Below are 14,893 nucleotides of genomic sequence, written 5' to 3' on the forward strand. Positions count from 1 at the left end.
GCATTGGGGCTGGCAGCGGGAGGGGGGCTCTGCCTGCGCACGGGGAGGGGCGATCGCGAACCGCTAGGGATGGGGATTGATGCCGGGGCCCCGGGGGTCCTCCTAACCCACTCCGCCTTGGTAACTGCGCTCCGAGAGCAGGGTCCTCGCACCCCAAGGCTGTCGCAGGGAGCGTTGGGCCTCTTATCGAGGACTACCCCGTTAGAGCTGTGGGACCCTGCGCCGTCCTGTCTTCCCCACCTGGGGTTAGGGTTCTCGAGCCCCGGAGTGCGGGATCTGGGGAGGAGGTCCGTGCGAGAGGGCCGGAGAGTAAGCGCCCCCGGTAGACCCAAGTGCCCCTTGCCTCCCATCATCTTGGAATTAGGAGCCCCCTCCCCCTTCTCCCTGGAGCCCTCTTCCCAAGCTGCTGCGTGGGGGCGTCGGATCCTGCGGAAGGACTCCCAGGCTGGAAGAAGTGAAGCCCCAGCGAGGGCTGGGTCCCACTCCTAGCTCGGACTCAGCGGCCCTGCATGCCAGCCCCAAAGCCGAGTCGGCGCTCCCCGGCCAGCTCTCTGGGCTGTTGCCTCCCCAGCCCGAGCAAGCTGGTCCCCAACAGGCCTGCTTGATGCAGCGAGGCGCTGGGCTCACACCTGGTGGTCTCTGGTCCCTTCAGCAGAGATCGCCTCCAGGAGACTGAGACCCGGTCAGCTCAGCCTTGGGCTGCTCCTTGCAAACAAGCCTGTGAACCGGCTCCCCAAGCTGCCTCTGGGCTGCCTTGCAAGGCGTCTGGCCCCTGAACCTTATTCTGGTTGGCTGTGAAATGGGGACTAAGAGCTCCTACCACGCAGCGCTGGGAGGACGTAGTGAGTAGGTGATGCTTAGTAGGGCCCTGGCCCACATTCCTTGCTATTAGGGGCCAGTGGTTCTGTTGAGGTAGGAGAGTGTTTCCGGGCCTCGAACCAGAGTTAGCAGACTAACAGGCACGGAGGGAGCACCTTTCAGCCAGTGCCTGCCTTGCACATCCGCTGGAACCCTTCACCTACTGTTGTTATTCCCATTTCACAGATGAGGAGACTAAGGCTCAGAGAGGTCACATGGCTTGCTCGAGGCCCGCCAGCCAGTAAGTGGTGGAACCGGGACTTGCTCTGGCACCTGATATGCTGCACGGACCGTGTCCTTCTCAGAGCAGGGTTGTGACAGGCGACCAGGGGGTGGCGGTTCTGGCTGAGGGCTGTTCCCAAAAAAAAGGGGGGTGGGGGGTGGGTGGGTCCTGGGCACTGGTATGCTCTGGCATGTCTGGAGCATGAAGCCTGCGCAGGAATGGGTAGTGAGACTGACGCTGGACCTAGAGAGGGAGGCGCTGGGCGGGTCAGCACCTTGGAGGCTGGAGGAAGCAGGGCTGACCGGGCTGCCCTGGGACCCTGGACTGGGTCTTTTGCCCTGAAGGCCTGAGAGTCCAAGGACAAGCCCTCCTTGTGTCCAGGGAGCCCGGATCTTTAGTGTAGGGACTGGACAGGTTGGGAGGCTGGGGCCTCCAGGTCTGGCTGTGAGGGCAGGCCTGGAGAAACCTGAAGCTGGGGAGAGGCCGAGTTGGGTGGTGGGTGGTGGGTGGAGCCAGCACCTAGCCAATCAGGAGCAGGGTGTGTGTGTGTGTGTGTGTGTGTGTGTGTGTGTGTGTGTGGCCTTTTTTGGCTGAGATTCTCTGGCTATTCCTGGTGACTGGGAGTAAACAGCTGCTGGGTCAGGGGGCAGAAGCTGAGAGGACAGGCAGTCAGGAGCACCCTGAGCAGTCTCCCTGCCACCTCCGTACTGCCCCTGGCCTGCCTGGGCAGGAGGTCGGCTGGACACAGGTACTTAACTCTTTCTACAGGTGGAGAAATTGAGGTCTGGAGAGCGCTGGGCCCTGGGGGGGGGGGGGTAGGAGGGAGGTGCTCTCAGGGCAGAGGCCCCAGGAGCTGGGGTGGGAGGCAGGAGAGATGCCCAAGGCGGGGTTTCCCAGAGCCCTCCCCCACAGCCCTCTAAGGGTCAGGTGATTTCCACCTCAGGGGCTAGAACCAGCAGCCTTTGGAGGGCTGTGGAGGCGCAGGAGAGGATGTGAGAGGCTGTGTGGGAGCTCCCGGCCTGGGGGTTAAGTGGGGACCCAGGGAAGTTCCTCTCACCCAGGCTTGGAGGATGACTGCCAGTCAAGGAGGGTGTTCCAGGCAGAGGGGCACCATCTGGAAGAGAGTGAGAACAGGGGAGTGTAGGGACTTGCAAGGAGAGCTGCATTTCGTCGGAGCCACAGGGACCCCCGGCAGGGTTTAGAGCTTGGTGTGAGTGGGGCTTCTGTGGGGTGGGGGCAGGCCCCCCAGCTGTCTGGGTGTGGGAAAGCCTCTGCTCAGGAAGGAGAGTGGGCAGGAAGAGAAGCAGATTCCTGCCCTTTCTGGGCCTGTCTTTCCGTCTGCAAAGCGGGTACAGCCCTGAGTTTTGGGTGTACAGGAGAGCTGGCAGCCGGTGGGGAGGATGTGGCCTCTGATCTGCGGGACGCAGGGGACGACGTCCAGGCCATATCTCTTTTTGATGGCTTGCAGGTGTGACCCCACATCTCTGCCCCCCGGGCCACCCGCAGGACGCTGGCCCCTACCCCTCAGCAGGCACCGGAGAGAGATGAGTAGCAACAAAGTAAGTCCCCTTCGTTCCTTCCCGGTCAGAGCCTGACTTCTCTGAATGGGCCCCACGTTGCGCACGTGTCTCTCTGCCGAGGAGCCTGGGAGGCCGGCCTTTGAGCCTTGCTGTGGCTGTTTGTTTGCTGAGTGGTTTGGGGCAAACCCCCACCTCTTTCTGGGCCCAGGGTCGCCTGTGTCCTCCTAGGCTTGACTGACTATTCTATCTGTGGTAAAGGACCAGCTGAGAGAGTGACTGCTGTGGGGCCTGCAGGTGGTGTGGTGGTTAAGGGGCTGGACTCCCACATGGCTGACGGTGGTTCGAGGCCCAGACCTGGCGGCTTGCTTTTTTAATTAAACTTTCTCTCTCTCTTGGGATCAGCAGTTAGCGTAATGGCTATGTTGCTTGACTCCCATGTAGTCGACCACGGTGCGAGTCCCGGACCCGGTGGCTTAAACCTCACACCAGGCGCGTGTGCATGCGTGCCCAAGAGCCCGAGAGGAGAATGGAGGAGAAGGGATTGTGGCGTGGCCATCCCCCCTGGGGGGTGATTTCTCACTTTCTGTCTCTCTCTGTCTGTCTGGCGAGCGCACGTGCCCTATGCCAAAAACTTCTCCAAGGAAAAAAAAAAAAAAAAGACCTTTCTCTCTCTCTCTGGTCTCTCTCTGGTGAAATTAAAACAAAAAACAAAAACAAAACAAACAAATAACTGTAATAATAACAACAAATAAAATAAATAAACATGAAAAAAAGGAACTGACTGCTGGAAGAGGTGAGGGGCGTAGAGGTGAGCAGGGGCTGTGGGCGGGGCCTGTGGTCAGAATCAAAGATGAGTCTACTAAGCATCACCCTGAGGCCGTCAGATTCCCCATCCTTCATTCACTCCTGCTTTCCCAGTGTGTTTGGCTCTGCTCGCCCCTTCCCTAGGATCCACTGCAGCCTGGGCAGAGTTTGGGGGCGGGGAGCGTGGGCGTATTGGTCTGGATCTAATCAGGAGAGAGAAACCACATGATTCAAACAGGGAAAGTTGAATGCAGAGAATTATTAACTCCAAGGAGGCTCTGGAATGGCAGGATTGAATTCTGAGGAATGTAGGAAGAGCAGATATGAAGGCCACCACCCCCCCCAAAGGGAACAGCTCCAGGCCACTGGCTGTCACTGATACCAGACCGCCTGCCCAGCTCTGCTGGCACTGCAGGTGTTGAGTACACATGAGGAGCTGAGCTTGGGGAAGCTGTGATCACGCAGAAGCCAGAGGCACTCTGCTGAGGAGGGGTACCCGAGAACCTGCTGTGTGCTGCTAGCCTAACCGGCAGCATGGCTGGCCTCAGGCCTTGGGCCTCAGGCCGCTGGGCTGGGGAGGATGCTGGCTCTGGAGAAGCTGTGCTCTGCCTGAGCCTCCCTAGCCAGCCCATCAGAACCCAGAAGTAAAAGCTTTTCCTCCTCCCATGTCTCTCCAGCGCCCTCTACTGACAAACTTAATATGCAGGTGGCTGACAAGGGAAACCTCTAAAGGGCCCAGATCCTTCTCACTGAGCAGGCAAAAGAGGAACTTGGAGGTGACAAACCTAGGCCCTCTCACTCGGATGTCCCACCTGTCTCTAGGCATCCTCTAAGCTGCAGCTGGAAGGAATCCTAACACCTACATCCAATCCAGTTCGGCAAACCCTCTGAGGACCTTCTGTGCTCCCGGCCCTGCCCTGAGCTCCGGGATATGGCAGAGCACAAGAATGACCCAGGCCTGATCCTCAGCGCTCCTAGTCTAATGGGAGCAGTTTGAATGCGGTGTGATCTGTACTGTGTTGGGGGGAGCAGAGGGGGCTGCCAGGAGGCCTTCCTGGCAGTGCCTGAACTGGTCTGGAACAAAGAGCAAGAGTTAGCCAAACACAGTCGGTGCAAGGAGGTAGGTGGAGCCCGCGGGTGGCTGGGCCCTCACCGGCTTCTCCCCTCTCCAGGAGCAGCGGTCAGCAGTGTTCGTGATCCTCTTTGCCCTCATCACCATCCTCATCCTCTACAGCTCCAACAGTGCCAACGAGGTCTTCCACTATGGCTCCCTGCGGGGCCGCAGCCGCCGGCCCGTCAACCTCAAGAAGTGGAGCATCACGGATGGCTACATCCCCATTCTGGGCAACAAGGTAGGGCAGCCACTTGGGAGCTCCCTGGGAACTGGAACTTCCGGTGTCCCGGTGCCCACTGTCCCTGCTCCCTCCTCCTGGGAGGCCAGGCCTGGCCTCCAGTGACCCTAGACATGTGCCTGCCCTTCCCTGGGCCTCAGCTCTCTCCAGGCTCCCTCCCTGGGTGCTAATATCCCACTGTCTCCTCAGTCAGAGTCCCGGCGGAAACCGGAAACGTGTCTCTGGTCTTCACGGATCTGTGTTGCTGTGGGGAGTGCACTGTGGGCTCAGAGGCAGGACCTGGGTACTTAACAACGCAAAAGCAGTCATAGTAACCCTGTCCCTCACCAAGTGCCTGCTGTGTGCCCGGCAAGTGGTCACCTGTAATCCTCAGACAGATCCTGCGAGGTCAGCCGTATTCCCTCCCTTGAAGAGGTGGGATAACTGAGGCTCAGAGAGGCCAAGTCACTTGTCTAGGGCCACACTGTGAGGGAGGGATTTCCCAACCCCTGCTACGTTGCAGCTGCATAGAGAGGCCAAAAGTCCTGGGGTCTTCTGTTTGTCATTGGTACTCATGAAATTCAGGTTTATTTCTGGGGTTCATCCTCACTGACCCTCCTAAATTTTCTTTGGGGTCTTTGCATATGCATGCACCTTCCCTGGTAAGGCTCCATTAGCAGGTGTTTAGAGATAGATTAACGCCTGAATCTAGGAGCCCTGGAGAGGGGAATTGAAAAGGGATAAAGTGGGGCTGCTTGAGTGTGCTGGACACGGATGGGATGAAGTGGAGCCTGGCTTGCCCCTCAGAAGACTAGAGTTCAGGCAGGCTGGAAAGACTATCCTTTGAGGGACCTGGTGCTGGATTCTGGAGTAGGGCTCAGGCAAGGCTGCCTGGAGGAGGTGGCACTGAGCTTAGCCTTGAAGGCTGAATGAGAATTCCACCTGCAGAAAATAGACCCCAGGGAGCATGTGGTTCCAGCTCGCTCATTTCATCTGCAGGGAAACAGGAGCCTAGAGTAGCTTCCACACCGTTCCTTAATAACCGGTGGGGCCAGCAGGTGTCATAGTGGTTAAAGGTGCGGGTTCCCACATGGCTTGAGTCCCGGACCTGGCGCCTCACTTTCCCTTACTTTCCCTTTCTCTCTCTCTCTCTGGTCAAATTTAAAAAATAATAATAATAACGAATGGAATTAAATAAATAAATATTTTTTTAAAAAACCACGAGGTGGTATCTTGTTTGTAGAAATGTCGTAAGTACACTTGAGGAGATGTTTCTTTGGGGAGCTGAGGCTAAGAATGGGGATCTGTGTCATACAGACCTGAGTTCCAATCCCCGCACCTCTCCCAGCCCTGCTGTGTGACATTTCCCTGCCTAACTCCACCCCGACCAAGTTGCCTTCTTCCGGATTTCAACACCAGCTCTCTCCCACCTCGGAGTCTTTCAGAGTCTTCGCACTTGCTGTTCCTGCTGCCTGGAGTGCTCTCCCCAGGGGTTTGAGTGGGTCTCTGGGTCTCCGCTCAGAGAGGCCTCCTGGCTCTAGGCACTATTGATCCCTGCCCCCATCTTATTGTTCCTATCCTGCCTTTCGTTCCCTGTTAGTCTCCCCAACCAAGTTTCTTGCATGTTCTCAGAAGTTGGGACCAGCAGTTGGCATAATGGCTATATTGCTGAACTCCCATGTAGTCGATCGCAGTTTGAGTCCAGAACCCGGTGGCTCAAACTCACGCTGGGTGTGTGTGCGTGCGTGCCAAGATCCCAAGAGGAGAACGGAGAAGGGATTGTGGTATGGCCATCCCCCCTGGGGGGTGATTTCTCGGGGTGATTTCTCCCTTTATCTCTCTTTCTCTGTCCCTCTGGGAGGGCACATGCCCTACATCAAAAACCTCTCAAAAAAAAAAAAAAAAAACAATTAAAAAGTTCTCAAAAGTCTCCAGGGGCCAGCAGGTGGCATGGTGGTTAAGGCGCTGGACTCCCACATGGAGTTCCCGACCTGGTGGATTGAAAATCATGCCAGGCACATGTACGTGCATGCCCAAGATCCTGGAAGAGAAGAAGGGATTGTGGCCTGGCCGTCCCCCAGGGGGTGGTTGTGCACTTTCCCTCTCGCTGCCTCTCTCCAGAACTCATGCGCCCTATGGCACAAAGAGCTGGAAATCAGCAAAAGTCCTGCCGCAGCGCTTAGCTTTAGTCAGCTTGCTCTGAGTATTTGCTGGATGTTGAATGAGCAGGCTTTAACTCGTTTTCTCTAATTTAATATTTTGTTGGTTTTGCTTTTATTGATTTAATAAGTTTTGTTACAGGATGTATTTGGTGCACTCAACAGAGGGAGACAGGCAGAGAGAGAGAGTGAGAAATTCTTTCCCAGGGAAAATGGTCGTGCTCCAATCCCTTCTCTTCCTTCTCCTCTTGGGACTTTTTGGACACACATGCACACATGTCTGGTGTGTTTTTCAAGCTGCTGGGTCTGGGACTTGTACTGCACAGTCGACCATGTGGGATCCAGCCGCCTGAACCTCCACACTACCTGCTGGTTCCAGTTTGTCTTTCAAATGAGCATAATTTGGGCTGGATCTTTGGCCTGGTGGTTGAGGCAGCCTTTTGCCATGCAGCTGACCACGTGGTTCAAGTCCTGGACCAACAGCTTGAGAAAGACGCTGGGGCAGGTCCAGCAGGTGGTGTTATGGCTAAGGCGTTGGACTTCCATGTGGTCAACCGCGGTTTGAGTTCCAGCCCCGCAGCTTGAAACTCAAGCCAGGTGCTTTGTGGGTGCCCGAAATCCCAAGAGGAGAATGGAGGAGAAGGGATTGTGATGTGGCCATGCGCCCTCGGCAGTGATTTCTTGCTTTCTGTCTCTCTGTCTCTCTGATGAGTACACATACCTATAGCAAAAATCTCTTAAAAAAAAAAAAAAAAAGGAAAAAAAAGAAACATGTTGGGTGCATGTGTGTCATGTCCAAAATCCAGAAAGGAGGGGAGAAGGAGAAGGGATTGTGGCGTGACCATGCCCTGTGGGGATGCTTTCTCCTCTCCCTCTCTCTCTGGTGAGGGCATGTGTTCTCTAGAAAAAAAAATGTGCGTAATAAGTCCTGGCTCCCGGAGGTCTGGCTGCAGGGAGCTCAGGGCCAGTGCCCACCAGAGAGGCCTGGACGATGTTGCCTTTCCTTTCCCTGCAGACGCTGCCCTCCCGCTGCCACCAGTGTGTGATTATCTCCAGCTCCAGCCACCTCCTGGGCACCAAGCTGGGCCCTGAGATCGAGCGGGCCGAGTGCACGATCCGCATGAATGACGCGCCCACCACTGGCTACTCAGCCGACGTGGGCAACAAGACCACATTCCGGGTGGTGGCCCATTCCAGCGTATTCCGTGTGCTGCGGAGGCCCCAGGAGTTCGTCAACCGGACCCCCGAAACTGTATTCATCTTCTGGGGCCCACCCAGCAAGATGCAGAAGCCACAGGGCAGCCTGGTGCGTGTCATCCAGCGGGCAGGCCTGGCGTTCCCCACCATGGAGGCCTATGCCATCTCTCCTGCCCGCATGCACCAGTTCGACGACCTCTTCCGGGGTGAGACGGGCAAGGACAGGTACCAGCCTCCCGCCTGCCCCGTCTGGCCAGCCCTGTGCTCCCTCAGCATGCCTTGCCCAGGGGCCCTGCTGCTCCCTGCATGTACTGCTCTGAGGATGTGGTCACTTCTTGCCACCTGTCGGTCTGGTTTCCTAGGAGACTTCTCGTCCTATCCAGCTATTCACATGGGCCATTTCAAATCTGCTCTGCAGGTTTTGTCTGTCCAGGAGGGCTTCCTCCCTACATGCATTGCTCTGGGGAAATAAAGGCTTCAGTATGCTCTGCTCCAAGGTTGCTCAGTCCCTCCCAGCACCTTTCTAGGAGAGTGCCCCATTGCATACCTGACGTCATCTTGACTGTTCCCAGCATGCTTTGCTTTAAGTACACAATTGCTCCCTGAGGATGTGTCCTTCCCAGCATGCCGTGCTGTGACGAATCTCCCCAGAAAAGCAAGGCCTGCACTTGTCCCAGAGAAATATAATGCAAGACCCATATGCGATTTACGATAGAATTTTATTTTCTTAGAAAAGAGTGAGAACACAGGAGGGAAAATTTCGTTTTTTGGTTTGTTTGTTTTTTGTTAGGGTCTCACCATGGGTCAGTCCTTCCTGCCACAGCCTCCTATTAGCCAGGATTACAGGAGTACGCCACCATGTCCAGCCTGTTCAGGATGATCTAGAACCAAACCCAGGCCTCCTGTGGGGTCCCCACCCACTCAGTAGTGCTTTCCCACTTGCGTCACTTTGGGCTATAGTAATTATTATTTTTTAAGGTTTTTGCCATAGGACATGTGTGCTCACTGGAGAAAGACAGAGAGGAAAAGTTAGAGATTACCCCCGGGGAATGGCCACATGCAATCCTTTCTCCTCCATTCTCTTGGCATTTGGGGCATGCACGCACACATGCCCAGTGTGGGTCTAGGTCTTGAACCGTGGTCGGCCGTATAGGAATCCAGCTCTTTAATTACCACACCGTCTGCTGGCCCCTATAGTAATTAATTTTAAAAAAGTAAAAAAAAAAGGGCCAGGTAGTGGCACAGTGACAACACCACTGGACTTACATGCGAAGGGTCCGGGTTTGCATTCCAGAGCCAGTCTGTACACATCAAGCATGCATACATGTGTGTGGGTACCAATGATCCGGGTGGGCTGAGGCTGGGGATGGATTGCAGCATGGGGATCTGTCTCTCTGCCTCTCTCTGTCTCTTTCTCATGAAATAAATAAATAAATAAACGTTTGAAAACTAAAGAGAAACAGGTGAAATTAACTTTAATATACTGTATTTCATTTAAGCCAATGTGTAGCTCCTGTACACATTCTGTTAGATTTATACCTAAATATTTAACAATTTTTGGAGCTATTATAAATGGTGTTTTAAAATATTTTTGGTTCCTAATTGTTCATTGCTAGCATAAGAAATGATATATAGGGAACCAGCAGTTAGCGTAATGGCTATGTCGCTGGACTCCCATGTAGTCGACCGCGGTTCGCGTCCCGGACCTGGTGGCTTAAAACTCACGCCGGGCGCGTGTGTGTGCATGCCCAAGATCCCGAGAGGAGAATGGAGGAGAAGGGATTGCGGCGTGACCATCCTCCCTGGGGGGTGATTTCTTGCTTTCTGTCTCTAATATCTCTCTGTCTGTCTGGCGAGCGCACACGCCCTATAGTGAAAACCTCTCCAAAAAAAAAAAAAAAGAAAGAAAGAAAGAAAGAAATGATGTATAGACCTTGTTTTCTGTGTTGACCCTATATCCCATAACTCTGGTAAGCTCATTTATTGGTTCTAGGAGATTTTTGTAGATTCTTTGGGATTTTCTATGCAGATAATCATTTTGTGTACAAATAAGGACAGTTTTATTTCTTCCCTTCCAATTTATATACTTCTTATTTCTTTTTCTTACTTTATTGCATTGGCTGAGATTTTCAATAGAATGTTTAATTGTGTTAGAAGTAATGAGAGTGAACATCCTTGTCTTGGCTCTAGTCTTAGAGATATGTGTTTAATATTTTATCATTGAATATGACTTTATTTGTGTGTGTGTGTGTGTTTTGGCAGTTCCCTTTATCCGGTTCTGGAAGTTTTTTTCTCTTTCTAGTTTGCTGAGAATTTTTATCATTACCAGAAATTAAATTTATCAAATGTTTTTCTGCAGCAATTGATATGATCATGTGGTTTTTCTTGACTGTAGCTATGGTGGATTGCTTTGATTTTTTTCATATTGAGTCAGCTTTGTAGTTTTAGAATTGTGATATTGGTTATCATTTTTATTTTTAGATGTATAGTCTATTGTTGGATATGATTTGCTAATATTTGTTGAGGTTTTTCTGTCTATGTTCATGAGAGATATTTGGTCTGCAGTTTTGTTTTGGGTTTTTGGTATTGTCTTTTCCTGGTTTCGGTATCATGGTCATACTAGCCTCAGAAAGTGAATAGAGAAATGTTCCTTTTTCTGTTTTCTGAGAAAGATGATGGGGAGTTGGTGTTTGTTTTCTTTAAGCGTTTAATAGAAGTTGCCAATTAAACAATCTGGACCTGAGTGGTTCTTTCTCAGGTTTTTGACCATGAATTCAATTTCTTTAATAGTTATAGGACACACAGCTTATCTATTTCATCCTGGGCAACTTTTGATAATTTGTGGGTTTTAAGTCACTTCGTCTCAATTGTCAAATCTAGTATGTTGTTGTTTGTGGAATTTCCTAGTGATCTTTTAGGGTCTACAGTGCCCATAATTTCCCCTTCTTTATTCCCAATGCTGCTAACTCATATCTTCTCTCTTTGTCAGTCTTACTAGAGTTTTTTTTTTTTTTTTTTTTTTTTGAGAGATTTTCACTGTAGGGCGCGTGCGCTCGCCAGACAGACAGAGGGAGACATAGAGACAGAAAGCGAGAAATCACCCCCCAGGGGGGATGGTCACGCCGCAATCCCTTCTCCTCCATTCTCCTCTCGGGATCTTGGGCACGCACGCACACGCGCCCGGCGTGAGTTTTAAGCCACCGGGTCCGGGACACGAACCGCGGTCGACTACGTGGGAGTCCAGCGACATAGCCATTACGCTAACTGCTGGTTCCCTTACTAGAGTTTTTTGATTTTTTGTTTTGTTTTGTTTTGCTTGCTCTTTCAAAGAACCACCTTCTACCAAATAAATGCAAAATATTTTTAGTTTGATATGTAACCAGGGCTGCCCTCCTAGGGAAAGGAAAGGCAAAGGTCCCATTCCTTTAAAAGTAAAACAAGGGCCAGGCCACAGCACAGGGGTTAAGGAGCTGGATCTCACATGGCTGACTGCCCTGGTGGCTTAAAAACATGCACGGTGCAGTGTTTATCCTGACAGGAGGAAGAGATGGAGGAAGAGGGATTGCAGCATTGCTACGCCCCGTGGGGGTGCGTTCTTCCTTTCTCACTAGCAAGTGCATGTGCCCTCTGGCAATTAAAAAAATGCTTAGTGATATACCCTGCACCTGTTTCTCCTGCTGCATGAGAAATCCAGTGCGTGTTTACCCTTACAGCACACCTCGGCCACAGGGCAAGTGCATGCGGCCACACGTGCTGGTGCCGCTTGGCGGAAGCAGGGGTCTGAGTTCTCGGCTACTCTCCCTGCCTCGCTGTGAACTGCCGTGGCTCCAGCGTGGCCTGCTCTAATTCGTCTCCCCTTGGAGTTTGCTCCTATCCTGGGCACAGCTGCTTTGAGCACACTCCGGGGTCGGGGTCACTCCCAGGCTGCCCAGCTATGCCCTGTTTCCCAGGAATTGTTTCCCAGCGTTCCCCGTCTCACTCTTCCCCAGAAAAGCTTGCTCCATGCCCCTCGTCTCTGCCAGCATGCCACGCTCCGTAGCGGGCCAGGCTGGGGGGCACTCCCGCGGGGGCTCCCGCTAGGTGGGAGGGGGGAGTTCTGGGCAATGCCACAGGGTTGCTCATTCCTCCCTGCCTGCTCCCCGCCCCTGCCTGCATCCCACTCATCACAGCCCCTCTCTGCCCCCAGGGAAAAGTCCCACTCCTGGTTGAGCACGGGCTGGTTTACCATGGTGATTGCGGTGGAGCTGTGTGACCACGTGCACGTCTACGGCATGGTTCCCCCCGACTACTGCAGGTGAGCCCTCCCAGGGCAATGCCCGCGCCCTGGCCACAGGAAGGAGCTGGGTGGCCTGGACACGGTGGCGGGGGTTCCTTCGAGGGCCTCAACTTCATTCTATTCAGACCATCCCGCCGAGATCTGGGCTCCTCTGAGCTCCCTCCTGGGCTCAGCCAGGGTTGGTCTGTCAGTAACTATTGCTATCATTTCAAAAAACAATTATTTATTTAATTTTATTTATTCATTCATTCATTTTAATTTGACCAGAGAGAGACACACAGAGAGAGAGAGAGAGAGGGAGAGAGAAAGCAAGCCGCCAGGTCCGAGACTTGAACCATGGTTGGCCATGTGGGAGTGTCCAGCACCTTAACCACCACGCCACCTGCTGGTCCCCACTATTGTTATCATTTGAACAATCCGCTGGGGGACCTCTGTCCTGAGCACGGACCACGAGCTAAACCCGCACGTTTCTCTCACTTCTCATAGCAGCCCTGAGGGAGAGATACTGTTTTTCTCCCCATTTCATAGATGAAGAAAGCTGAGGAGGATGTTTTATGACTGGCCGAAGGCCCCAGAAACCATAGGAGGTGGGGCCGGGCTCTGGAGCCCACAGTCTGTAACCGCTCTAATCTTCTGTGGGGCTGCCCTCCTGAGGAAAGGAAAGAAAAAGGTCCCATTGCATTTTTTAAAAAAGTTTGGTTTCTTTAATTGACGGTTACAAATCTAGTCTGCCCTGGGATCAGCAGTTAGCGTAATGGCTATGTCACTGGACTCCCATATAGTCAACCACGGTTCGCGTCCCAGACCTAGTGGCTTAAAACTCACGCCAGGCACGTATGCATGCGTGCCCAAGATCCCGAGAGGAGAATGGAGGAGAAGGGATTGCGGCATGGCCATCCCCCCTGGGGGGCAATATCTCGCTTTCTGTCTCTCTGTCTCTTTCTGTCTGTCTGGCGAGCGCATACGCCCTATAGCGAAAAACTCTCCAAAAAAAAAAAAATCTAGTCTGCCCTATACACATTTTACAGGTGGGGAAACCGAGGCCCAGGGAGGGGCAAGGCTTTCTTCCCCTGAGGTGCTCGGCAGGTGAGGGGCTGAAGGGCAAGGACCCGGCAGGGGGGGCCCGCCCGCCTGATGGCCCCTGTCTCCTGCCCCAGCCAGCGGTCCCGCCCACAGCGCATGCCCTACCACTACTACGAGCCCAAGGGGCCGGACGAGTGCGTCACCTACATCCAGAACGAGCACAGCCGCAAGGGCAACCACCACCGCTTCATCACCGAGAAGAGGGTCTTCTCGTCCTGGGCCCAGCTGTACGGCATCACCTTCTCCCACCCCTCCTGGACCTAGGCCGCCCTGCTGTGGGACCTCGCGAGGAACACAGACGTGGCTCTCCGCCCAGCTCGACCACGGCCATCTTCTGACCAGTCGTGGCTGGCTGGAGTGGCTCCTGGCCAATCGGGTCCTTGACAAGGGTCAGTCAGGGTCCGAGGGCTCTCTCACCCAATCAGGGATTTGGGAATCTGTGTGATTAATCAGGGCTGTCCGGGGCGTCTTTCTTGCCCAGTCAGGGTCTGAGCTAGCCGATCAGGGTATGGGCATTTCTGAGTCAGTCTGAGGCCAAGGACGTGTCCTTTCCCAAGAAGCCTTGCTTCAGAGTCCCAGAAATGGACCCCCAAATCACTCGCTACTTAGCTGGGACAGTGGGGTCCTGTCCCAAGGAGCTGGGGACTTGGTGTTGCCCCCTCAATACCTAGCATCAGAAGAGAGAGAGTGTGTGTTGGGGAGGGGGAGCTGTCTGGAGGTGGGGCTTGAGGATTTGCAGGCTGGGAGTTTTCCCGGAGGTGGGAAGTCTTGATCCTCCCTGGATGACCTTGGACAAGCCCCTCCTCCTCTCTGGTCCTCTCGTAGAGGCAGAGACATTCCCCCGGCCTAAGCCTGTGCTCCCTGAGACGGCTCCCCCAGCCACTATCCCCAGGAGGCTGTTACCTGGGGTCCTTCCCCACCTCCTTGGAAAACTTTAGGGTGTTTTTGCACAAACTCCCTCAGGGTTGGGGGATTCTGACAGGAAAGCGACGGACCTTAAGCTGCTCCTGTGACCCCTCAGTCCAGCTGCCACTAGCTTGGCTCTTAGAGGGCCAGGCCTCTTCTGCCATGCAGCTGTGAGGTCTGCCACCTTGTGCAGGAGCTTTGGGGCAGGGCATGGCAACTACACTGTGTGGGCTTTCACGGAGCCTCTGGGGACTCCCCAGGGTCTCCCCAAGCAGGGTCTGGGATGGCTGTAGGGAACCAGGAGCTGCCACCTGGCTCTGTCCCCTGGCTCTACATAGGCACTTTATTAAAGCTGGGCCTCTGGGGGGCATGCTTGCCCCTGTGCTCCCAGAGCCTAGAAGGGAGGGCTTCCAGGAGGAGGCTGTGGATGGGAGGGACCAGGAGACCAGCAGCAGTCATTGCACACTGGGGTGACAGAGGCGGCGAGTGCCCCAGCCTTGGTTTCGTAACGATTTGTACAGGAATAAACACACCTA

General features: G+C 53.9%; 1 protein-coding gene across 4 annotated transcripts in view; it reads left to right on the plus strand.

Annotated features, from left to right (window-relative positions):
• The window catches only part of ST6GALNAC6 (ST6 N-acetylgalactosaminide alpha-2,6-sialyltransferase 6), a 19,891-nt gene extending 4,998 nt beyond the window's left edge, over window positions 1–14,893 (plus strand). The window contains exons 2-7 of one of the 4 annotated variants that reach the window (XM_006154053.3): window positions 1,045–1,099; window positions 2,550–2,640; window positions 4,578–4,757; window positions 7,911–8,317; window positions 12,279–12,386; window positions 13,526–14,893. In XM_006154053.3, coding sequence (XP_006154115.1) covers window positions 1,074–1,099; window positions 2,550–2,640; window positions 4,578–4,757; window positions 7,911–8,317; window positions 12,279–12,386; window positions 13,526–13,715 — 1,002 coding nt within the window. In that variant the 5' untranslated portion in view covers window positions 1,045–1,073 and the 3' untranslated portion in view covers window positions 13,716–14,893. Of the gene's footprint in view, window positions 1–1,044; window positions 1,100–1,666; window positions 1,830–2,549; window positions 2,641–4,577; window positions 4,758–7,910; window positions 8,318–12,278; window positions 12,387–13,525 lie in introns of those variants that run through there. The other 3 variants (XM_006154055.3, XR_003550305.1, XM_006154054.3) reach the window with 3 other exon arrangements.

Source organism: Tupaia chinensis, unplaced genomic scaffold, assembly GCF_000334495.1.
Source record: "Tupaia chinensis unplaced genomic scaffold, TupChi_1.0 Scaffold000394_1, whole genome shotgun sequence".
In the NCBI taxonomy this organism is placed as follows: Eukaryota; Metazoa; Chordata; class Mammalia; order Scandentia; family Tupaiidae; genus Tupaia; species Tupaia belangeri.